Here is a 25976-nt window from a genome sequence, read left to right as displayed (position 1 = left end):
TAGTGCTGCTGCATCACCTCTGCTTTTCCAGCATTCCCAAAGCATGATTCTGCCAGCACCGTGCAAATTGGAAGTACAAACGTAGATTTGTTGTATGTCCATCCATTCATCCACTTTCCATCACACTTATCCTCTGCTCGGGTTGCGAGGGATGCCTATCTCCAGCAGGCGAGAGGCGGGCTACACCCTGGACAGGTCGCCAGTCCATCACAGGGCAACACAGAGATACACAAACAACCATTCACGCACACACTCACACCTAAGGACAATTTAGAGAAGCCAATCAACCTAACAGTCATGTTTTTGGACTGTGGGAGGAAGCCGGAGTACCTGGAGAGAACCCACACATGCTCAGGTAGAACATGCAAACTCAGTGCAGAAAGATCCCAGGCCGGGAATCGAACCCAGCACTGCTGCCTTGCAGCAAGAATAGGCCTATTAACAAATTTTGAGAATGCTTTATCAACTTTATCTGAACTAACAGGATATATATCCCTTCCAAGTAAATCTATCATAATCAGGACATTTTCTGGCTTAAAAAAAAAGTTAATGAATTATCATTGAATTTTTTAATCAAACAGAATGCACTGTGAAATCAACAAGTTGGGCAATATTGGTGGGTAATTATTGTATAACCTAGCATTTTTAATCAAGTGAATTAATGGCAGCTAATGTCTTTGATGAACCATTCCTTTTTGAGGATAGATTTACAATTAATTGTTATTACTCTTTTGTTCCATAGGGTAGATCTATGGGGAGAAAAGCTGTTCCAGGTTGTCAGCAGCGGGTCGGCGGTACCCCATTTCCCAGAATGCGATGCGCGCAGAGCGCCCGGTGAAACCTCGCGAGCCTCCGTTCGTCTCGCTCCTGAGCGCAGATCTCAAAGCCATCCGGATGCATCCTCTGCTGTTATCCTCGCGTTTGGAGCTCAGATGTTTTAATTGAGGTCAAGCATCGCAGCGTCGTGCCTTCAGTCGCTTCCAATGTTTACCTCTCTAGCATGTCTCCTCCAGCAGAGGGAAACAGCCAGACTTCTCAGGCCAGGAAGCATCTCTATCCTTCATCTTTAGTCAGCTGCTAGTTTAGGACATTCTCTCCCCTCAGCTGTCCGGATTATGCTCTAGTCGCTCTCCGGATTGAACTCTTCCTCGCTTTTGTCGACAGCTGGGCTCCTCTTCGGCTCCATGATGGCGATGTTTCGGAGCTTTGTGTCGGGGAGCACCCAGCTCCGCCAGCAGCAGCAGCAGTCCAACAGCGGCCCCGGGCCCCTGGCGGCCCCCCCTGAGGGCGTAGAGAGCCAGTTCTCCTGCCCCATCTGCCTGGAGGTTTACCACAAACCCGTCAGCATCGCCAGCTGCGGACACACGTAAAGTAGCCTGTTGTTACTGGGAGGGAGGCAGGTGTTCATGCTTATTCATGTGATTTCAACCAGTGCAGCTTCTAATAGAATAGCTCTGATCCAGGGGCGGAGATAGGACCATCAGGCCTAAATAAACAAACATCATTTTAATCAAACTCACCTTCTGCTGCCTTCAACCATCACTGCTAAGCAAACAGGAAGTCTGCTGCAAGGAAAGCTCTGCTCATTGGTCAGTCTGGCTGCTCCTGATGCTGGAAGTGTTGATTGAAAACATCAACCCTGCGGCTTCCTGGGTTTTCCTTTGATCTGCTTGATTGATCCTAACTGATTGATCCTAACTGATTCTAATTGATCCTAACTGATTCTGATTGATTGATCCTAACTGATTCTGATTGATCCTAACTGATTGATCCTAACTGATTCTGATTGATCCTAACTGATTCTGATTGATCGATCCTAACTGATTCTGATTGATCCTAACTGATTGATCCTAACTAATTCTGATTGATCCTAACTGATTGATCCTAACTGATTCTGATTGATCCTAACTGATTGATCCTAACTGATTCTGATTGATCCTAACTGATTCTGATTGATTGATCCTAACTGATTCTGATTGATCCTAACTGATTGATCCTAACTGATTCTGATTGATCCTAACTGATTCTGATTGATCGATCCTAACTGATTCTGATTGATCCTAACTGATTGATCCTAACTGATTCTGATTGATTGATCCTAACTGATTGATCCTAACTGATTCTGATTGATTGATCCTAACTGATTCTGATTGATTGATCCTAACTGATTCTGATTGATCCTAACTAATTGGTCCTAACTGATTCTGATTGATCACAACTGATTGATCCTAACTGATTCTGATTGATCCTAACTGATTCTGATTGATCCTAACTGATTCTGATTGATCCTAACTAATTGATCCTAACTGATTCTGATTGATCCTAACTGATTCTGATTGATCCTAACTAATTGGTCCTAACTGATTCTGATTGATCACAACTGATTGATCCTAACTGATTCTGATTGATCCTAACTGATTCTGATTGATCCTAAGTGATTCTGATTGATTGATCCTAACTGATTCTGATTGATTGATCCTAACTGATTCTGATTGATCCTAACTGATTGATCCTAACTGATTCTGATTGATCATAACTGATTCTGATTGATCGATCCTAACTGATTCTGACTGATCCTAACTGATTCTGATTGATTGATCCTAAGTGATTCTGATTGATCCTAAGTGATTCTGATTGATCCTAAGTGATTCTGATTGATTGATCCTAACTGATTCTGATTGATCCTAACTGATTCTGATTGATCCTAACTGATTCTGATTTATCATAACAGATTCTGATTGATTGATCCTAACTGATTCTGACTGATCCTAACTGATTCTGATTGATTGATCCTAAGTGATTCTGATTGATTGATCCTAAGTGATTCTGATTGATCCTAAGTGATTCTGATTGATTGATCCTAACTGATTCTGATTGATCCTAACTGATTCTGATTGATCCTAACTGATTCTGATTGATTGATTCTAACTGATTCTGATTGATCCTAACTGATTCTGATTGATCCTAACTGATTCTGATTTATCATAACAGATTCTGATTGATTGATCCTAACTGATTCTGACTGATCCTAACTGATTCTCATTGATTGATCCTAACTGATTCTGATTGATTGATCCTAACTGATTCTGACTGATCCTAACTGATTCTGATTGATTGATCCTAACTGATTCTGATTTATCCTTACTGATTGATCCTAACTGATCCTGGTTGATTGATCCTAACTGATTGATTGATCCTAACTGATTGATCCTAACTGATTCAGCAAATAGAAAAACCTCTGAGAGGCAGACAATATACGGGCGGGCTGATTTCTAGGGTTCCTTCTCTGTTCAGCCTTCAGATTCCATGAAGTTCATGCATTGCTGCTCCCTGTTATCTGCTGTGAATGTTTTCTTTGATCACAGATGTTTCCTTTCATTTATCATGTAAAGGAGGTAAATAAAAAATAAAACAAGCTCTAATAATCAGCGGCTCATATCAGGGATTGTTGCACTGATCTCAGAATAATCGGCATCGGCCTTAAAAGTTTCATCAGTCCGTCTCCAGCATCCTCCATGGGGACAGAAGTTTCAATTTATTTTCTCCTATCCACCATCTGCTGCTGATCCATCAGGGTCGCGGGGGGCTGGGGTTCCCAGCAGTATGAATTAGGGCCACAAAGTTTGTTTGAAATAAAACATAATAAATTTTAAAACTTAGTTATATTGACTGGCATTTCTAAATTTGCTCTTAGGTGTGTGTAAGTGGTTGTATTGTGTCCTGTGTTGGACTGGTGACCCTTCCAGGTGCTCATAGGCTCCTGGAGGCCCCAGCCCCCCATGACCCTCACGGATCAACATCCATCCATCCATCCATCCATCCATCCATCCATCCATCCATCCATCCATCCATCCATCCATCCATCCATCCATCCATCCATCCATCCATCCATCCATCCATCCATCCATCCATCCATCCATCCATCCATCCATCCATCCATCCATCTTCTTGCATGCTTAATCCCAAGTGGGGTCGCGAGGGGTGCTGGTGCCTATTTCCAGCTGTCAATGGGCTAGAGGCAGCAGCAGAAGGAGGATAGGAGAAAATAGATTGAAACTTGAACATTTTTCATTTAAAATCTTTTTGTTTTTCAGTTCCAGATGTGTTTCAATGTAAAAATTTTTTTCTTATTTTGAGTTATTATTATTATTTTATTTTTTTTGTAGCTCCATAGTGGGGTCCCAGAACTAAACCTGAATAGGACACACATTTGAAAAGCTGAGCTATTCAGCGGGTGAGATTATAGCGATTATAGTCAACAAAGGGCGTCTCTAAACCGGCTCTGATCAGGAACCGGCTTGTTTTTCTGTAATAAACAAAGAAATATTAAAATTATATTTAATATCCAAAAGAACCAATCTGAACAACAAAAATCCACATGGTTCTGACATCAGGACAAAGGTCCACCTGGTTCCGGTGTAACAGGACCTCCAGAACCCTGCCTGGCCGGCAGCGTGTAGCCTCTGTGAGGTGTGGATGTTCTGATGGTTTTGGTTCTGTCTGCAGGTTCTGCGGGGAATGTCTGCAGCCTTGTCTCCAGGTGTCCTCTCCGCTCTGCCCGCTCTGCCGGGTTCCCTTTGAGCCCAAGAAGGTGGAGCGGTCCTCCAGCGTGGAGAAGCAGCTGGCCTCCCTCAAAGCCCCCTGCAGGGGCTGCAACAAAAAGGTCCGGCAGCGCCCACCTGGTATTGTTCTGTGGTTCTGGTCCCACGCCGATTCTGATCAGGGTTCTCTCACATGTGGTTCTGTTCAGGTGTCCCTGGGGAAGATGAGGTCCCACATCTCGTCCTGTTCCAAAGTGCAGGAGCAGATCGCCAACTGTCCCAAGTTCGTCCCGGTGGTCCCCACCTCTCAGCCCATCCCCAGGTACCTCCTCCATCCAGACCCGGACCTCTGCGTCTTCTTTAACAGTCCTGAAAGCAGCCGTTCCATCATTCTTCCTGTCTTTTGTTCTGAAGCAACATTCCCAACCGGTCCACGTTCGTCTGTCCGTTCTGTGGAGCCAGGAACCTGGACCAGCAGGAGCTGCTGAAGCACTGCATGGAGAACCACCGCAATGACCCCAACAAAGTGGTGAGGAGGTTCTCTGGAGGGAAACCAACCCGCTTCCAGCCGACGCTTCCCTGACCGCATCTGCTTCCTGCCTCTGTCCTGCAGGTGTGCCCGGTGTGCTCCGCCATGCCGTGGGGAGACCCCACCTACAAGAGCTCCAACTTCCTGCAGCATCTCCTCCACAGACACAAGTTCTCCTACGACACCTTTGTGGTACGTCCAGAACCCGGTTCTTCTTTTTTCGTTCTGATGCACCATTGCCCCCCCTGCCCAAGCTCTGCCCATCGTCACTAACCGCCTCCTCATTTATGTTGTTAACTTAAACTAAAACAAATTACAAAAAGGACAATTTTTAAGTTTCCAAACTCTACAGGAGGTCGATTAGGAATATCAAGGTTTTTACATTTACCTTCAGGTACGAGGTGATTATTTTAAGTTGTAGGGAAACGGCTGTTCCAAACGTTGCATTTCTAAATTCTCCTGAATGTGATTGGTTGATTATCAAGAGGGCGGGATTATTGTGGCGAAAGGTTCACAAGTTTTTGGTTGTGACCAGTTTCTCTGGTTTCTGCTAACCAGTTAGCAACTTAGTGCTAGTAGGTTCCCTTCCATTGGGACCAAGAAGCACTAAATTGGTGATTTATATATACAGTATATATATATATATATATATATATATATAAGAGTCATGGGTACTTGTTGATGGCATTAAAGTTATTTTTAAGAGCATTAAAAGGCCAGTAAAAAGCATTAAATTAGAGTTACTCACTCCTGTATAAACCCTGTGAATTTTTTGCAGGCAATTTATTTTTTTTTTAGCAGGGGAATTTTTTGCAGCTTAATTTTTACCAGATAAAAATTTAGTGTAAGGAAATCAATGTGTAAAAAGGAAGGGGGTAAAGAACGAGATAGGTAAAGTTCTGCGAATTGCTATACTATTAACCCTAAGTTGGTTTCTTTTCGATCAAACTCCTAAAGGCATGTACACTAGAGACCAAAGGAACTTGCTACATACACTACCGTTCAAAAGTTTGGGGTCACCCAAACAATTTTGTGTTTTCCTGAAAAGTAACACTTATTCACCACCATACATTGTGAAATGAATAGAAAATAGAGTCAAGACATTGACAAGGTTAGAAATAATGATTTTTATTTGAAATAAGATTTTTTTTACATCAAACTTTGCTTTCGTCAAAGAATCCTCCATTTGCAGCAATTACAGCATTGCAGACCTTTGGCATTCTAGCTGCTAATTTGTTGAGGTAATCTAGAGAAATTGCACCCCACGCTTCCAGAAGCAGCTCCCACAAGTTGGATTGGTTGGATTGGCACTTCTTGCGTACCATACGGTCAAGCTGCTCCCACAACAGCTCAATGGGGTTCAGATCTGGCCACTCCATTACCGATAGAATACCAGCTGCCTGCTTCTGCTCTAAATAGTTCTTGCACAATTTGGAGGTGTGTTTCGGTATTGGCCAATACTAAACAGCCAGGTATCGGGGCCAAAAAATGGCATCGGCACAACACTACCCATAACAAGATACCTCTTTAACTGAGGGGATTCTGACAGTAATGTCTTAAATGTCCACTTATTTATTTACTATTTACACTGCAAAAACTATCTAGCAATAAGGCAAAATTGATTAAATAAAGTCTATTTACCCTTAATTTGAGCAGGTAAATAAGATGATTTTCCAATGGCATTAGTTTATTAATCCTAGAATAAGATAATTAGATGATATGCACTTGAAGTTGTTTTTCTCATTTTAAAAGTAAATTGTCTTGTTCCATTGGCAAAAATTCTCACTTACCTCCTCAATAAAAAAAAATGCACTTTAAGAGAAAATTTGTTATTTAGATTTCTTTTCTTTGCAGTGTATTATTTTCAGTCATATCCTGTTACTAAGCTTTCAGGGCCCAAAGGGTTGTTTCTTTCCAAACCTTGTGCACTATCATTCATAGCCTGTGATGTTGTTAAGGAATGTTTGTATTATTTCTAATAAAAAATAAGGTTTAAAATAAAATGCACAAACCTGCTCTGAAGAAGCATCCAAGGCTAGCAGCTAAAACTAAAGCTGTCAGTTAATGCAAATAAAGCTAGCAGATAAGGCTAGGATCTAAAGCTCCGTCTCCTCTGTTTCAGGACTACAGCATCGATGAGGAGGCGGCGCTGCAGGCAGCTCTGGCTCTGTCTCTGGCTGAGAACTGACAGCAGGCCCTCCTCGCCCCGGCGGCTGTTCTTCCACGGGTCAGAACGTTTTAAGCCATCACGTGGACAAACCTGACCCGACTGTATCATAACATGGCAGCCACCTCCTTCTCCTGTCGTAGCAGTGCACTTTGACCTTTCAGTTTCAACGTCCTCCTTATGGACTTCATGTTTATGGACGGGCCGGCCCGCGGGTCAGGAGTGGATCCACCCATTACCTCCTCGTCTTCTCACAGAACCGTCTGCAGTTCATCCCAGCACCTTGGAGGTCCGCCTCCCTGGAAAGACGTCGGTCTATGACTCTTAAACCCGTCGGTGGTCCAGCCCTCTGTGATGTCACCGGGCGGACACTCTGACCCGGTTCTTCAGAGCAGCACTGCCAGGCTTTAGGGGATGGGAACCAAGAAGGGACCTTGTCTGTTCCTTCTCTGTAGCTGCCCACTGCGTTCTAGATGAAGATCAGTCAAGCTGGTTCAGCCCCTCAGTTCCGTTTCATTCCAACACCTCAGTTTAACGTTGGTCCAACCAGAATTCTGATCACTTCTGACTGGCAGCAGCTAGAGATTAGGGTGATGGTAAGGAGTCAGTCCATTACCAGCCAAACATGCAAAAGGAGGGCGGTTGCTGACTGACGATGATGATGATGGTTTGTCCTTGCGTTGAGGACGACTTCATCTTTTTTAATAACACGGGAAAACAACAGATATGTTTTGATAATATTTTCCGTTATTCTGTTTTCAGCTTTTATTTTAAATTTCCCGTCAGGAAGGAAGTTGTTGGCCGAATATGAATCCTCTAGAGTCCAGACTGATCTGGCATCGAGGCTGCAGACAAGCTTAGGCCTGCAGGATGGGAGACATGACAGGTGATAGCAGTTAGCATCCAGTGATAACACCTGACCTACGGGTGGTCCATGAAACCCAGAAGCATGCAGACACAGTAGAAAGGAACAACTCCATTCAACAGGAACAGAATCTGAGCAGAACTGGGCCCAGCGTTAGCGGCAGGTGGAGAGCAGAGCCACCATGTTTTCTGTTGGTGCGCGGCTGGAAGTCTGTTAATTTCTGGGCTGTTGAACAACGGGTCAGACTAGCTTCTGTTTGTCTTGCTGATGGTGGATGTTGGTCCGGTTCTGGTTGATTCTGACAGCTCCAAATTAGAGCAATGGTTCCTCTTTATTAACCCAGTACATGCAGGGGTCAGAGCTGCGGGTCATGTGACACAGTGCGGCATACAGGAAGGTGTCAGATGCTGAGCTTCATGGGTGATGGTTTGTGAAGCCCATCAAACCACCGCCTGACCCCCACCCACCCACCATGTGTCTCCATAGGAGCCCGGAACAGCTGAACAGAGACCATTCAGGAATGTTGAACGTTTGTTTGGGAGCCTTGGTTCAGTTCTACCCCTCCGATCGCCAAACAGAACATCCTGCTCCAGCGAAGCCACACCTGTTCCGGTTTCACCACTAGAGGGCAGTCTTTCTCTGTAAATTCTAACAGGTAGAAGAGGGTCAGGCAGGAAGGGGCCGATTTTATTCTGGATGATGTTGAAAATGATCAGGTTTTAGTTTGTTCTTCATCTTCTTGTTGAGTTTCTTCTCTTCTAAGTGTGAGTTGTGATTTTTTCACCATTTAAAGGTCCAGAGTCTCCTGTCAGAAATCTCCTAGTATTAGATCAAGAGTGGTCATTAAGTTTGATATTCTGAGCAATATTACGCTGCCGTCATTCAAAAGAGAAAAGGATAAAAACGAGCCTCAGAGGAATCCTTTTTTTCATTTGTTGGATGATCTGAAGAAAGAAAAAACGGGACTTCCACATGAGGAAAGACGCTGATCATTTGCATCCTCAGCTGATCTGAAGTCTTTGTTTTCTGCACTGTTACCGTGGAAACGGTTGTTACATCCGAGTTACCTTATGTTTACTGTCACATAGACTAGTCACACTGTCTGTTTCTTAGGGTTCTGTCTGGTTTACTAAGAACAAACAATGATGGTTTTGCAGAAGATTAATTTTGTCAACTTCTCTTAAATAAAACTATTTTACAATCCAAGCATTTCCTGTATATCTCATATGCTGCTGCTGATGGGACCCTTAATTTGTAGTTTCTAAATATATTTAGGTGCACATCAAACTCAAAGGAGGGGAGAGTTCCTCAGGTGTGATTATTACATCTGAAGAACTCCCCTCCCTTGAGGATAGCTACCGGTAATAGCTAAAACAAACTGTTTCAGAGAGACAGAGTCAGAATGCATTTTTCTGGTGAATGATTGAAGAAGAAGCAGCTAAAGAAACTGAAAAAAGTGGAAAAAAGCTAAAATTGGAATATATGAAAAATCTATAGGAAGTATCTGAAACCTAAAACTGCAGATAACAGTTGAATCATCTGAAGATTCTGTAGGGTTTCCAAAAAAAAATAAAAATTAAAAACAATCCACTGGACTTTGTTTCCTAGTTTGAAGACGTTTCTCTTCCCGTCCAGGAAGCTTTTTCAATTCCAAAATCTTTTTTTTTCATTATTTTTTATTTTTGGAATGACTATGACCTGGATGACTGAGTCTTCTGTAGGTAGAATCCTTTGGCAGTTTTCTAGCAGAAACAAGCTCACCTTGAAAGCAGAACAACTCATGAAATATAATGAACCAGAAGAAACGGTCCAAAAGCATCCGTTTACCTGGAAGCTTAGAGAAATATTTTTAAAAAGACATAGTCCTTTGAAAAAATGAGCAAAATTAGCAATGAATAATGGGTTTGAGTTGAACCAAGTGTTTAACTTTTCTCCAGCTACAGGACCCAACGGCTTCCATTAGGTTTTGATATTTTGCTAAAAATGAGTGCAAACATAAATGCAATGCCATATGTCTATTTAATGTTTTCCTATTGTTGAGAAGGAAAACGTTACAGAATATACTAATATTTATTGTTATGGATAGATAGACTAAATCATCAGCAACATTAATAAAAAAATCAAAATAGATTAAGAAAAACCAGTAACAACTGATACTGCATATATATAATTTCAAATAGGAAAAATATCCTCATTACATCCATCCATTGCTGTATTAAGAAAAATATGGAAAAACTGTAGGGTACTAAAAATAACTGACTGTAAATAATGATTCCCAGATAGATGGATGGTTTCCATTTCATCAGTATCATTCCAAAAAGAGGCAATTAAAAACAATCCACTGGACTTTGTTTCCAAGTTTGAAGACGTTTCGCTTCCAGGAAGCTTTTTCAGCTTCTTAGACATTATAGGATTAAAAAGAACTTTATTCAAAGTAGGTAAACATAACACCGGTTGGTGTGAATACTGTTAATTGAACATGTTACGGTACACTATGAAAGAAAAAGGAGGAAAATGGTTCAAAAATATAAAAAGGAAAGAATAAACTTTGATTTTATAGAAATCCTTAAACAAAACTCAAGAGATAAATCATATGAAATTGTTTTTTATTTTCTTACATTAAGAGGATTTGAACCTTATTTTGGTTTTGTTGATTTAGTTTGATTCAGTATAAGTAGGTAGTAGCCATTCAGATCCACACTCCATTCCAGTAGATGGCGGTAATGCACATCATCAGGCAGCTTGCCAACTGCCATAATAATAATAATTATAATAGGAAGAGGCCTGAGGAGAGAGTTATAATGTATTAAGGAATAGATTAATCTATTATATATTTTGAGGAAGAATTTGGAGAGTAAACATATACAAATAATTATTAGATTTTTAAAGAAAACTAAATAATTTCATAGAATGTGATTATAGAGGGGGTGAATGTGTTTATGATATAGATGGGTAGAATACAACGTATGTAGTCTTTTTTTTTGTTGTTGTTTGTTTTCTTTTTTTTCCCCCTTAGAAATTATATATATGTTATCACGAACCACACTCCATACCAGTAAGCGGCGGTAATGCTACTAAATGTTTGTTGCCAACCGCCAATAAAGAAGAAGAAGAGGCCCCGCCCCCTCCCAGAGTGGCGGAAGTAGTCCAGACAGAGGAACAAGGAGGCTGATAGCAGCGACTGCTCCTGGACACCACCGCAGGTAAAACCACCGGTTCTGGTTCTGGACATGAAGCCGTAGATTATTCAGGTTTCCGGGCTTATTTGAACCGATAAACGGGTCAGTTTTCGGGGTTTGTGCTGTGCTGGTACCGCCTTCAGAGGAGCAGAGGAACCGCTGGCTTTTCTGTTCAGTCCGCCAAATATGGGCATCAGTCCGGGCTTCCTGTGGGCCTGGGCTCTCCACAGGACCCGGAACCAGTCAGGGGTTCTGATCTGATCCATGATGGGAAACATCTCGAAGAAGCCATATTCTCCCTAGATGGTGGTTCTGGTGCCATGGAGTAAAGATCACCACTAACCAGTCCTCCCAGTCTGTCTCCAGTACCACCTTGTTCCAGCCAGTGGACCAGTTGGACTCTGGAGATGTTCAGCTGGTTCCTCCTGCTGGGGACCACTGAGGAGGAAGTCCTTCCTCAGCCCAAATGTCCAACCTCTGGTTCTGCAGAACTCCATGGTTTGGGTTCTTCTCAGAGTCTTAAGTGTCTTTGTCTGTTTTCAGAACTTAGGGTTCCCTTACTGGGACCAGACTGCCTGCTTAGAATAATAGAAAATAGAACCAATTGAGTTTATTGATCTCACAGTGGAGAAATTTACACTTTACATCAGCTCCATAGTCAACGGAGAAGAAGGTTCCAAAATAAGAAAAAGGTGCATGGTGCATCCACATATGACAGCTTTTTTCTTTATATATATATAGGATTATATCACAGAGTTATTGCACAGGGTGTTTACATGGGTATGTATATACATTTCAGACCAAAAGTTTGGACACACTTTCTCATTCGAACTGTTTTCTCTATTTTCGTGACTATGAAAATAATAGATTCGCACTGAAGGCATCAGAACTATTAATTAACACATGTGGAATTATATACTTAATAAAAAAGTGTAAAACAAGGGAATATCTGTCTCATATTCTAAATTCTTCAAAGCATTCTCTTGATGGGCTTCCAGAGATGGTCACCTGAAATGGTTTTCCCTTCACAGGTGTCCCCTGTCAGGTGTAATAAGTGGGATTTCTTGCCTTATAAATGGGATTGGGACCATCGGTGTGTTGTGAAGTCAGGTGGATACACAGCTGATTGTCCTATTGAATTCAAAATTGAAGGCATACTGAACCTGCATGGCTATCACAGCATCTTGCAGTGGCATGCTATTCACTTTACTTTAGTTGGACCATCATTTATTTTTCAACAGGACAATAACCCCAAACACACCTCCAGGCTGTGTAAGGGCTATTTGACCACGAAGGAGAGTGATAGGGTGCTGCTCCAGATGATCTGGTCTCAGCAATCAACGGACCTGAACCCAACCAAGATTGTTTGGGGTTAGCTGGACCGCAGAGTGAAGGGAAAAGGGCCAACAAGTGCTAAGCATCTGTGGGAACGTCTTCAAGAGTGTTGGAAGACCATTTCATGTGACTCTGGAAGCTTATCTAGAGAATGCCAAGAGTGAGCGAAGCAGTAATCAAAGCTAAAGGTGGCGACTTTGAAGAACCCAGAATATAAATCATATATTCAGTAGTTTCACACTACCAAAAACCAATCAGATATATAAGTTGTCACACTAGTTTATTATGCCAACAACAAAAAAACATAGTAAAAATACTTTATAAAAACAAAACATTTTTCCATGTACAGGTTAAGTTTTTGTACATAAATCTTGACTTCTGAGACTTTGTGAAGGTAAATCACTATTTTGCATCGTCCAATATGGCGTTACAAAAAAAAAAAATAATAATAATGTACCAGTTTAATAATGGAGAAGCTATTAGTCAGCTTTATATTTTTTAATTTGTAAAAACTATTTATTTTTGGAGAATGTGTTTATTTAAGAGCATCTATGCAAATTAACAAACGCCTAGAAAAAGTGCACTACATTCTATTATTTTCCATGTGAATCCCAGATTGTTCATTCTTTGCTTTTTCTACAAACTGCTTGTAGCCACATACTATTAAGTAAAACTCCTGAGCGCCCCCTAGGGGCCAGCCGCTGCTGAATAGTTCCCAGTGGGCAGGAGGCCAAACGGACTCATCACAGCCTCTGGCTCAGCAGTGTTTAACAGATCAATGACGCTGCAGGTCATTGATCTGTTAAAAGGTCACCTCTTACTTCCTGTCTCTGTTGAGAGTCTGGCTTCAGGACCCACAGAACTTTCTACATGTACAATGTGTGTGCTTGCTTGGTTTAGGGAGTTCAGAAGCAACATGTTTATGGAGAAACATGTAGGTCTCTGCTCTGCATGTTGGTCTGCCTCTCCCATCAAATCCTCCTCCTTCTCCTTCTCCTCCTCCTCCTCCTCCTTTCATAGAACTCTATCCAGGGTAGGAAAGGAGCTCTGGACCCGAACAGCCTTCTAGCCATCATTATGGGTTGGAAACGCACAGGGATGGTCCTATTTAGACTACAGTCATCAGAAAAATAATTCCAAAGACTGCCGTTCTCTAAATGTCTGAAGCTCCCTGCTCTAAAAATCTCTGAAGGCGAGAACATCAGCGTGAGTCACTCAGAGAACAAATGACTGATTGTTGTTGAACTCCATGAAGTGAGCTGTGTCTATGCATGTTGTGCAAAGGATTGTGGGAAATGGTGTTGCTCCTAGCTGCAGCTATGAACATCAGGAGGTTCCTATGCTAAAGTATCTATGAGAGGAGATGACCTGCTGATGGAGAACACTGATGACTTTAGCTGCGGCTGCAGAGTCCTCACCGACTGGACGCTGTGATCTCCATGTGGGTGTTAGCTTCCTGCGGCTGCTAGCAGGGGCTCTGGGCAGAGCAGGGCTGCAGCTAACCATTGTTTTGCAAATCGATTAATCTGTTGATTATTTTTTGGATTAATCAATTAATAATCGGATAGCAAAAGATCCTTTAAAGGAGACCTTTCATGAAATAAAAGCAGATGAATCTAAAATGTTCTGGATAGAGCATATTGACAGACCAATGCAAAATGTTATACGTTTTTTACAATCTTGGTATAATTCCTGCTCTCAGTGGGTCGCTCTGTCAGCTAAAGTCATGTTTTGCAGTCTCTATACTCCAGTTAACGATGCATCGATTACTGAATTACTTGATGATTTCAATAATCAATGAATCCGTTTAATTGTTTCAGCCTTAGGGCGAACCTCCTCCTCCTGGTTCCTGCAGTAAAACATGCAGTTTTAATGAGACCGGCCAGGTGAGGAGCAGCATATCATTACAGGCCCTATACCTATCAGGCCAGCAGGCCCACTGCCTGGTGACCCCACAGAAACAGATGCACACCAGGACTCACCGGGGCAACCAGAAACATCCGTCTGCACTGTGCGAAAGCTGGAGTTGCCTCACCATGACCTTCCCAGGATCTACTGCTGGTCCGCCAGCAGAGCCTGGGAGAGCTTTAGCAGTCCGCTGTCTAACGCCTCAGGACTCTTTGGCTCTGTTTGAATTTATGGGCTGCGATTCCAAGGAGATTACACTCAGAATCCAGAGTGGAATGAAGGTTCCATCCACCAGGAGCAGGAACAAATAAAATCAAATGTAATGATAGAAACCTTAGTCAGTTAAATAACATGCTGCTGTCATTCTGCACATCTCTGATGTTGCTGCTATTTTCAAATATCCATTACTGTAAAAATGTCCATAGCTGCATATTGGTTATTAATTCTCCAGGTTCACAGTTTTATAAATTATTAAAACACTTTACAGTATAGTATTTTATTGTTTATCTTTGAACTCTACACTATTATTTTATTCTTTTACATTTTTCTAAGGTCCACATTTGTTTGACCATTTTTTCTATAATCTTTTTGCTGCTGTAAATTTGCCCATTGTGGGACAATAAATGTATTTTTTATTCTATAAAAGTGATACAAAAATATAAGTAAAAAAGATATATCTGCAAAATTATTTTATTCAACAACAAAAATTTGCTTAGCAAATTGTGCAAAATAGCAATTAGAAAATAAAACTCCTATCAGATTTATAGTTCCCACTCTGCAGATCTATTAGAATCTGTCCTTTAATTACAGCCAAACCCATTTACACAATAACAGATAAAAACCTTTAGATAAATCAAACATTACCGCCACATATCTGACTCTATAACCATTAAAACAACTATTTTCATTAATCTCAGATGGAACTATTCACAGACTTGTATTATATTAAACTGCACTTCCAACGTTCACCACTGTTCAGAGTTAATTACCTTTTTCCTCTGATCACAGAGCAGCCGGCTTGCTTGGTCTCAATGAATCTGGGAAAACCAAGTACAGATAGGAGACACTGGACCTGTCCTCCAAATCAGGCCAAAAGGACGAGGCATTTTGTGGCCGCATAACGAGCAGCCTTGGAATCCGACCAGACCTCGGCGTCACGCTATGATGTAATCGGCCTTCAGATCTGGTCTTCGGAGGACGCATCCGAACACAGCCTATGTGTGTTAGGAGGGTTCTGTTTGGGCTGTCAGACACGTGATGGCTAATCATGGAGTGGTTCTGATGGGAAGACCTGCTCTAAAACGGACCGTTCAGTGTGGTCCGAACCAGGGCTGCACCTGACCATTATTTTGCAAATCGATTAAACTGTCAATTTTTTTTTTTTGATTCATCGATTATTAATTGGATAGCCAAAGATTCTTTAAAGGAGAGTTTTTACAAAATTAAACCAGGTGAAACTAAAACTTTCCCACTTGAGGAGTTCTGCATAGAGCAGATTGACAGATGAAAAATATTATTTTATGTTAAATGCAAAATGTTTGTTTATTTAAAACATTCCCTTAGCTGACAGAGAAAAACCACTAACAACAGGAATTAGACTAAGATTTTAAAGTATCTATACTCCATGTAACGATTAATTGATAACTAAATTAGTTGAGGATTTTTTCAATAATCGATTTACACATCCACCTCATTTTGGGAAATTCTCACCTATTTTTCATACCCAAATGATTTCAGGTTTGGTAGGAACACCGTTAGTCTGATGTCATTGGTCCTATGCAAAAATATGCATGCTTGTTGTTTTATTCTTGACATGAAAATCAGGGTTAATTTCATTTAAAGCGAAAAGCAGCATTTCTTGCTACATTTATACAAATTTTATAAGCACTACACACACTAGATGCTGTTTGTCAATGTTTGAAGTGTCACCGGCTCTAATGAATGTAGAATTATGACCATTTTCCATTTCAAAATGGTTTGTGTTTGAAATTACCAGCAAATAAGACAAATAATCTGTGCCTATTGAGCCAAACATAGTCTAAATGTGTCTGTTAGATGTGGATTTATCCTGTTTTTTTCTTTTAAAGATATAGAAATGTTCAGAGGTAAACAGAGGTAAAACCCATTCTTATCTTTTAAATGTTCTCTTTATATCATTAAAGCAAAATAATAGATTCAAGGGATGCCAAATAAGTTTATTGTATTTACATGAGCACTGGAACTAGAAGAGGAACTGACACTGAGCATTTAGAACATTAATATTCACTCTACAAGTTCCACATCTAGGTTGTAGTTACTCTTTTTAACTCATTTCATGTATTTAATTTAGTGCTGAAACAATTTATCAGATTAATCTATTATTGAAATAATTTTCAACAAATTTAGTAATCGATTAATTGGTAACTGGAGTATAGAGATTCTAAAACATGTTTTTAGTTCACAGAGCGACTGCAACAATGCTATGTTTTAAATTATAAACATGTTGTTCACCTAATTATTGGAAGGGACAAGTAGGTTGGTCCAGAATTTAGTTAGGGACATGTCCCTATGGTCCCTGTGCAAACCTACGCCATGGAGCTCGCTGCGTTCATAAAATGAACTTGGTGGTTGAATTGGGGAGAATCTTAGCTTTCCATCGATGTTAACATGTCTATATTGGAAAAATATTTTACCAGTGGAATTTTCATGCACTCTGAGTTATTAGTTGTAAACGCTTTAAACAAGCGGTGGGTTTTCAGAGGTTAATCTGATTAATTGTTTCAGCCTAAGTTCAAACCCACCTTCAGTCAGATTAACCACGTTCTGATTGTTCTGCCCACAGGAACTCCAGGAATGGAGGATGCATTCCTCAACATTTAAGCTCAGCAGCAGATTCTCAGCTCCACCAGCAGGGGGCGCTGAGAGAGTACGACCTGAGGCCAGAGGCAGGACCGTGAGCATCGGACCCACGGCCCGCCACCTGCCCAACCGACGCTATGTGGAGAGGAAGCCGCTGTTCACCCAGGAGCATCGGGCGTCCATCATGAAGAAGAGTCGTCCAGAGAAGGTTGGAGAAGATGTTTGCCTTGTGCCTCCACAACCCCCCACCCCTACTAGTTTTTGTTTTGATTAAAGCCTCCAGAGGTCACTAAAGGTCATTCTCCCCCCCTTTATTTTTAATTAAACCAACTTTTCCTCTATCAGTTTAGCTCCATCTGAGCAGCACAGATTTTAGTTGGTGCTGCTTCTGTTTTAAAGCTGTTAAGCAAAGGCCTTCAAACGTTGCTGTTTAAAGGCAAATATGTAATTGTATACCTGTAGAGCTGTTTCTGACAGCCATCTTAGATTTAGTCTTAGTTTTTGTCTTCTGGGAGACATGATATGGGATAGTTTTAGTAGGTTTAAGTTTATCATTAAGTTTAAGTATCATCAGCATAACAGTGGAAATGAATCCCATGCTGTATAATAATTCTACCGATAGGGAGCATATACAGTATATAGTAAAGAGAATTGGTCCTAGCATTGATCCCTGTAGTACTCCACAGGTAACCCTGGAGCATGAGGAAGATGTATTATTAATGTGAACAAACTGAAATCGGTCAGATAAGATTTAAACCAGTCTAGTGCTGTTCCTTTAATTCCTACAAAATAAGTCAAGTCTTTAAGAAACACGTTTTGTTTAATACAAGACTCAAATAAAATGTGTTGCAACTGGACCAAGATTAGCGCCTAGAACCAGAGCAATGCCCTGGAGCAGAGGTCAATAATTAAAAATCAGCTGGGTCCGAATAAAGAAAATCATCAACCAGTAAAAGTCCTGTGACATTTTTAATTATCTGTTACTTTAAACAGAATTTAACACTGAAATAAAACAAGGTTTTTATGCATCAATGTCATACATTGAATTTTTAAATAAAAAATAGAAGAAAAAAAAACGAGAAAATTTTTGCATCTTAAAATCAAGTGTTTTTTAAAGTGGAGAACAACAATTGTTTAGTTTGGTATATAGACAATTTCCTGTTCACATATTTTATCAAATCCCTGAACAGGCTGTTTGCTTTTTTCTTTTTTCTGTCTTAATGAGAGCAGTGGGCTTTATGCTGCCATGCAAGGCTTTAAACCTGGGTTTGAATGGAGACAAAGCCATTCCCAGCTCATCTGTGAGCTTATATATTCCCAGAAACTAAGACCATTTATTTAAATGATTGGATGCAAACTATTGGTACTTCAACAAACCAGGAAGCAGATTTCTTGTCTTGATCAAAATATTTATTTTATACTAAGAAGCTTAAAGGTTTCATCAAATCCCGTCAAAATGCCCAAGAGCGCCTCTCACAACTTCAAAAGAAACTACTTATCGAGGAATGGAAGAAGAGATGCTGAGTTTGGAAGCAGAGAACAAACATAGTTCATAAAAAAACAATTTTATATGATCCTAGTTATCCCTGTTACAAAAATCCACAACAAAGAAAAATATTTGGACAGAAACTATGCTGGATGGGATTTGTATTTTTTTTTATTTGTCATATTAAATTAAGTGTTAATTTCCGCATGTTTTGCTCCTTAACATAATACGCCTGGCAGTGCGGAGACGGTGACGGAGGATGTGGGATTTTGGAGTTAGATACTGTCGTCGGACAACATGCAGTAATTTATAAATATTTTAAATCCGGTTGGGTCTGGATCCGGCCCGCGGGCCGCTGATCCCGGACCTCTGCTCTTGGGCAGGGGTCACCAATTACCTGGCTGCTTCTTCGCTGCTCCATATGTACTGAACATAAGGTTGTCCTCAAACTCAAGCAAGGAAAGAATTGGATCCAATCTGATGTTGTAAACCTTGTTAGCAACGCCGCTATTGTTAGCGCTAACACTGGCTGTCGGCATCTCTTCTGGTTTGAGGCTGTCATTTGTCCTAAATATAACCTTTCTCTCATCAAATGGGCGTTAGTCCAGTATACATGTATATCGTATACATATGTATACAATATACACAAGCTAGTCCAACAACCCTAACATTAGCCAGCTGGGCGGCTAATGTTAGCCATGCTACCCACTGATCTCTGTTTATTCACTGGATTGCAGATAGCCTGTTGGTAGTTCAGATTGGAGTGAAGCCACCGGCCGCCATATTGGTACTCCGTAGTTAGACCAGTCGTATGTAAACAATCCGTGCGCTACAGCATCTAACAACGATTATTTTCTCATTTTCATTGGGGCTTAAAACTTTTAAAACAAAAATAGATTCATCACTTTAACACACACTGGCTGTTTCATAGCATCAGTAGATTACTGTCATTTATAATAAATAAATAGGCACAACACATTGCATAGTCAAGAAGTCAATGAAGTCTATAAATCATGCAATATAACATATACAAATCCATCACAACGAAATGAATTTGTTAATAGAGCATAATAATACAGATGTACATAAAGTGCTTAACTGATGATGTACATGTAATGTATTGATGACATTGTTATGGTAACTATATATATTACATGCAATATCAAGATTTTACATCAAGACTGAATTACCAGTCCAGTCTGTTAATACTGTAGTAATTTTCTACTTGCAGATTGTGCATAAATGATGCCATATATTTCTATGCTCTGTCTGTGCATTAGCCTTTAAATCTGATAGATTTACAATAGAGCTAAATTAATGAACCAATTTAATAACTCTACATGGCTTCATTTTCTACACTGGCAAAATAACATCAACTGGCAAAATAACAAGCAACAGCAAATTCACATTCTGCTTTTCGCTCATAGTTACAACAAGAATCTGATCATTTGCATATAATATACATACAAGTATGCACACACACACACACACACACACACACACACACACACACACACACACACACATACTAACGAGTGATTTAATATCTTTAATAATATAACAAACACTACAGAAACGGCATCATCCATTTCAACAAAAATTACTTAATTAACATTTGACAATGAATTACTTTATATTAACTCTGCTTTCTATTTTCTAACTTTAGACACAATGTTGATGGCTAACTCAGTCAATGTCTTTGACTCTGTCTAAGATAGCCAGACTAATGTTCCTCTACATACACAGGTTGGCATTATTATGACTCTGTGAGAGTAGGGAGTACCAAGATGTTGGCGGGTGATTTCTCTTTTTCCGGCTATCAGCAATCAAGGGAACAGAGATCCGTGATGCTACCCCATTACAGTTAAGCCTAATGTCGATTTCCACTCTGTCAGTGAAGAGGAAGGTGCCTCTTTATCCTTAAAGATGTCATTGCAGGGGCGTGCTTTGATGGTGAAGTGGTTGGCGTACACGACCCATGTACAGAGGCCTTAAGGCTAATTTATGCTTCTGATGAATAGCCTCTGCAACCGTCAAATCTGTCTCTGTGCGTAACCACGCCCCCCACGCAGAGGCTCTGCAACCGTCGTCGCGCACCTCAAAAAAATTCCTGATTATGTGGCGGAAGTGCACAGCTGTGATTGGTCCTTGGTATGCCTTTCCGGCTGTCTGTGTGGTCGTCCTTCTCGATTCGGTGCCGGGGCGCGCCATTTCTGAAAACCGGGAAACTTCCAAGGACAACTACGACGAAAGGTTAATCAGTCTTTTTGCCAACTCCATTAACAGAACCTGTACTCTTCAATGTCTAGAGTTGCTAGACATTGAAGAGTACAGATCCATCTCTGTGACCGTGATATCTTGCCGACGCGCCATTGTTGTTTTGGAAGATAAACACTTGCGCCGGTTGCGCCAAAGTTCTCATGACCATCCCCCGAAGTTCTTGCGGGTTCTCGAATAGGCGCCCCCTTGCACTTTAGCGGGAAACTGCCGTGTGTCCCTAGAAATTCCAGATCGACGGTGCAGAAGCATACCAGCAAAGCTGGTTTTCAACCAAACCCAAGTGACATTTGATGTGTGCGTTTCCAAAAGTATAATCTGCCTTTTAGTCCTCAACGCGGCCGACCCGGGTTCGAATCCGACCTGTGGTACTTTGCCGCATGTCTCTCCCTCTTTCTCATACCCCCTTTCCTGTCTGCCTACTGTCCAAAAAACGAGCCACTAGTGCCGTAAAACACCCCAAAAAAGATGTTGGTACAACTTTGGATGATGACATCAACTACTCTAGGTGGGCGTGGCCATATTTTATTGTTGGACTTCGTAAATGATGTTAATAATATGTCAGGAGTCGACAGTACTGGGTTAGGAGAATAAATCACTGTTGATGTCTCATAAACGCATTTTTATGTTAAATATTATGTTAAATATTGTTTTATTGAATAATTTGAATGATGAATTCCAATCATATGATATATGTATATATATCTAACGAGTTACACTAAAATAGTCTTTATTTAAATTTAAAGAGTTAATCAACTTTTCAGTTTATCTGATTGGTTTTGACTGAGGTTCAGGTTGTGGAATTATCTCAGGAACCGAGACTCATGGTCACTGCTTTTGTTTCCACTGGTTCAGGAGGAACCTTCAGGAGAACCCACCAGCATGAAGCTCCAGGTCCCACGGTCACAGAACCCGCCCACAGAGAGGCTTGACCTGTCTCTACCTTCAGCCTCCATAGGAGAACCCAGCTCAGACCTTCAGACCCAGCTGTTCTCTGGAGAACCAGCCTCAGGGTTATCCTTCCATGACGGCTCAGTTCTGGAGGGTCTGAACATCCCTCTGAGGCCACAGCTGAGCTCCACTTTTCTTCATCCAACCTCCACTCCACGCTCTCAGAACCACAGAGCGAGCCAGACCCGCCTCAGGCTGAGGGAGGAGAAGTGTACGAAGAACCAGGAGAGTTCCTACCAGAGGGACTACTGGGCCTGTGCGGTTCCCAAAGCTCCGCCTCCTTCTGCTGACAGAAGTTCCTCTACCTGGAACCCGAACCAGGAGTATGAGACCCTGCTGGACTACACCTACCCTCTGAGACCGGGACATGTGAGCAGCCAGCAGAAGGCTGACTCCCCACTGGGGACAGACGCCAACATGCAGGACTCTGGGATCGAACTGGACCAGTTCTGCAGCCTGTCAGGCTTGGATCTCTCTGACACAGGAGGGGGAGGAGGGAGTGGAGGCTGGAGTTCTCCACCGGCAGAGGACCAACAGAACCTCCACAGAACCTCAGCTGGTTCACCCTCCTCCCTGTCGGAAGCCTTCAGATCAGACCACAGTAAGGCCAGAACTGCAGCAGGCGGGGGCAGCAGTGATGGTCCTGGCTATCGGCATCATCCGGTATCCCCCCTGTCCCCCTCCTCCGCTTTGATTCAGTCCAGCTTGGTTCTGCCTCGGTCCGGCTGCTCATCTGCAGCCATAGATGAAGACTTCTGGCCTCTGCCGGAGCAGCTGGAGGAGCTGCAGCAGCTGTCTAGACAGGTCAGTGTGACGCTGAACACTGGAACCAAACCTGGTTCTGATTCCTGATGTATTCTAATCTATTCATTACCCAGCAGGGCGGTAAATATTATATTTAATAAAATATCTTTCAGACTGTCCTGCTGGCTGTGTGTTAGAACAACAAATGAATGTGTGACTTGAGCTCAAATCCTGATCAAACAGATAAATCTGTAGATATATGGAATAAATTCACCATAAATTCACACTTACAGTGGGACCAAAAGTATTTAGTCAGCCACTGATTGTGATAGTTCTCCTTTTTAGAATAATGAGAGAGGTCTGTAACTTTCATCATAGGTGCACTTCAGCTATGAGAGACAAAATGAAGGGGAAAAAAACAGGAAATCAAATTGTAGGATTTTTAAAGAATTTATTTGTAAATTATGGTGAAAAATAAGTATTTGGTAAATAACTAAAGTTCAACTCAGTACTTTGTAAGATAAGCTTTGTTGGCAATGACAGAGGTCAAAAGGTCAATGTTTTAATCAGTGAAGCAAAGATGGCCGTTTATTGTCCCATAGAAACAGACTGCAGGAGGGAGCTCACCGTGATGCCGTGTCTCTGTGGAAAAGGTTAAAGCCAGAATAAGGCTGGAGTTTCACTTCCACAGAGCCACACACAACATGGAGGATTTTATTCTGCTGTGGGGTTTTAATATTTTATGTGCTGTGTCAGATGAAGGACAAATACAATTTAACAACCTCCTCATTTAATGATTTTTAGCTGACACTTGTTTTTACATCAATGCGGATTTTTAACTGACTTTTTTTTACGTCAATAATTGTTTATATGTTTTAAATTTTGTAAATAAAGTGTTAAAAGAAAAAAAAATCCTTCCTGCGTCCGTCCCTCCCTCTCTCCCTCACTCACTCACTTCCTTCCTTCCTTCCATTCTCCCTCCCTTACTTACTTCCCTTCCATCCTTGCAGACGAGGGAGCTGACGGCCCATCTCAGTCCCCCTCTCCCAGCCAGCTATGGGTCTCTAGAGGACATCTCCTCTTCCATGGTTTCCTCCATCACCTCTCCTCAGAACCGGGTCACTGTAGAACAGAATCCAGAGGTTCTGAAGGACCAGCAGGATGGAGGAGAAGGATTTGAGACTTCTGCTCAGACAGGTATTTATTCTCTGATATCTAAAGCCAGGCATCCTTGACTTCATCCCACAGGTCTCCTTGTTTCCTTCTCAGCAGCGGGCGGTGCCATCAGGTTCGGTGCCGGGCCGGGTCCAACCGGTCTCAGGGAGTGTTTGGGGAAGCAGCAGCTGGGTCTCTGCAGCCAGGAGCATAAGGACTCTCTAATGAAGCTCATCCAGGTAGGAACCATCTAAGCTGAGCTTGTCCAGCCTCGGTCCTGTTGTCCACAGCTGTCTCTGTTCCAGGTGTTCTGCTCACAGCTGGAGCTGCTCATCCAGCAGCTGTACGGCCTATCAGAGAGCATGGAGAGGGCAGCTGCTCCTGCTGGGGACGTGGACAGCCTGAAGTCCGCTCTGGCTCACTATCAGGTAACAAACGTCCTCAGAAAACAACAACAGCTTTTAGTTGGTTCTGTATGGTTCTAATGGATCAGGGAGGAAGATGTTCCTGGTAGATGTTCCTACAGATTGAAACGGGTCCATCAATCCTATAGAAAACAAGAAGAGTTTCCTTTTTATGATGAATGAATCTTTGAGGAGAATAATAAGCTGGTAGAGCTCGTATTGGATGCCTACAGCCTGTATCTCTAAAAGTAGTAGATGGAAAAAAAGATCAAAATAATAATAATTGGTAAAGATTTATTATTCTCTAAGTGGACCCAATGTGAGCAGATCGGTGAGCAAAGAGTCTGAGCCTGATTTTGCTGCCTGATGTTTCAGAGCTTCCAGAAGGATGTGAGCAGCCACCAGCCTCTGACCTCCTGCGTTCTACAAGCTGGACAGCATCTTCTGAGCAGCATCACCGCCGTCGTTCCCTGTCAGTGCTCCAGGTCCAACATCTTGAACCGCCGCTTCCTGCAGAGTCTCACCGTTTCCTGTTTGTTTGTCTGCAGTTCTCAGAGACGCGCTGCTGATGATTGAGAGGCAGTCTGGAGCTCTGCAGACTCACTCAGACCTCTGGCTCTCCTCCATCCTGTCTGCTGTGGACACCCTGGCTCCGCTCACTCACCGCAGCTCTGCTCTGCTCAGAGAAGAGAGGAACTCTGCAGGAACCTGATCAGAGGCCTATAGTCCCCGTCTGCTGACTGATTCCTAACAGTTCTGACCGGACTGTAACCCTCAGCGCCTTGATCTCCTCTGTTTCTATGTGAGAACTCTGGGTCAGCTATTGGACCACCTATCAGCTGTCCTGCATAGGAAGCAGGTCTAGAAGGACTGCCCTCTCAGGTCCATTCCTCTATTTCAGAAGCTCCACATGGATGGATGTTCTAAGCCTTAATTTCTATTCATTCTGATGGATTTCTGCTTTAACCAATCAGATTTCAGAAGAACAGATGACATCAGACCAATGAAACCATGTGGATCAGAGCTCAGTGATGCTGGTTTAATTTATCTGACAGATTTCAGTTTGTTCACGTTAATGATAACCCCAGGCTCACACAGACTCCGGTCTTACCGTTGCGGTGCGGTGTGTGCGGCGCCGCAAGGATTCCAAGTCATTAAAAAGACGTAAACATCTCTCACCGGCTGCTGAGCTGTCCGGCTGCGGTTACCGAGACACTCCGGCGCTGCAGAAAATTCCGCAAGAAAGCTATCCTTGCGGCGTGCCGGAGCCCTCCGCAACAAGCTCTCGCAAAAATCCTTTATTTGGGCCGTGTTATCGCGTGAAGTTACGTGAACTCAAGTGAACTTCTGTTAAATCTCCGGACCTGTTGCCGGAGCCGCAGAGCCGCACCGCACCGTAGTCAAAAGGGCGGTGTGAGAGGGGGTGTGCGGGAGTTGCGGTCTCCGTCGGCTCGGTAACCGCACCGGAGCCAGTGTGAGCAAAGGGTAATAAATCTTCCTCATTCTCCAGGGTTACCTGTGGAGTTCCACAGGGATCAGTGCTAGGACTAATTCTCTTTACTACATATGTGGGACTCATTTCCACCATTATGGTGAT

At 42.1% G+C, this 25976-nt stretch overlaps 2 protein-coding genes and 1 long non-coding RNA gene across 5 annotated transcripts; 2 read left to right on the top strand and 1 right to left on the bottom strand.

Moving 5' to 3' along the window:
- Positions 1-554: 554 nt before the first annotated feature.
- LOC119772205 lies at positions 555-1609 on the bottom strand. The gene is made up of 2 exons (XR_005279230.1): positions 1521-1609; positions 555-1354 (listed from the first exon to the last, which is right to left on the bottom strand). It is a non-coding gene; the product is annotated as an uncharacterized LOC119772205 (long non-coding RNA).
- Positions 871-9308, top strand: LOC119772204 (E3 ubiquitin-protein ligase RNF166). The gene is made up of 6 exons (XM_038268545.1): positions 871-1366; positions 4507-4663; positions 4751-4863; positions 4956-5070; positions 5155-5262; positions 7193-9308. Exons 1-6 carry the CDS (start codon positions 1185-1187, stop codon positions 7256-7258), a joined length of 741 nt encoding a protein of 246 aa, XP_038124473.1. The 5' UTR covers positions 871-1184; the 3' UTR covers positions 7259-9308.
- A 1887-nt stretch (positions 9309-11195) lies between these two features.
- On the top strand, positions 11196-25455 carry cep68 (centrosomal protein 68). Of its 3 annotated transcripts, none has more exons than XM_038268550.1 (8): positions 11196-11305; positions 17346-17570; positions 21981-22880; positions 23831-24017; positions 24090-24214; positions 24281-24403; positions 24755-24851; positions 24928-25455. In XM_038268550.1, the coding sequence occupies exons 2-8, from the start codon at positions 17364-17366 to the stop codon at positions 25089-25091; spliced, it is 1803 nt and encodes a 600-aa protein (XP_038124478.1). In that variant the 5' UTR covers positions 11196-11305; positions 17346-17363; the 3' UTR covers positions 25092-25455. The 3 variants fall into 3 exon arrangements, with proteins under 3 accessions (XP_038124478.1, XP_038124477.1, XP_038124476.1); XM_038268549.1 differs by having other exon boundaries at positions 21975-22880; positions 24093-24214; XM_038268548.1 differs by having other exon boundaries at positions 21975-22880.
- Positions 25456-25976: the final 521 nt, after the last annotated feature.

The sequence above is a fragment of the Cyprinodon tularosa genome, unplaced genomic scaffold (genome assembly GCF_016077235.1).
Source record: "Cyprinodon tularosa strain WSP-4 unplaced genomic scaffold, ASM1607723v1 ctg701, whole genome shotgun sequence".
Classification (NCBI taxonomy): domain Eukaryota; kingdom Metazoa; phylum Chordata; class Actinopteri; order Cyprinodontiformes; family Cyprinodontidae; genus Cyprinodon; species Cyprinodon tularosa.
This window is presented reverse-complemented; position numbering and strand designations above follow the sequence as displayed.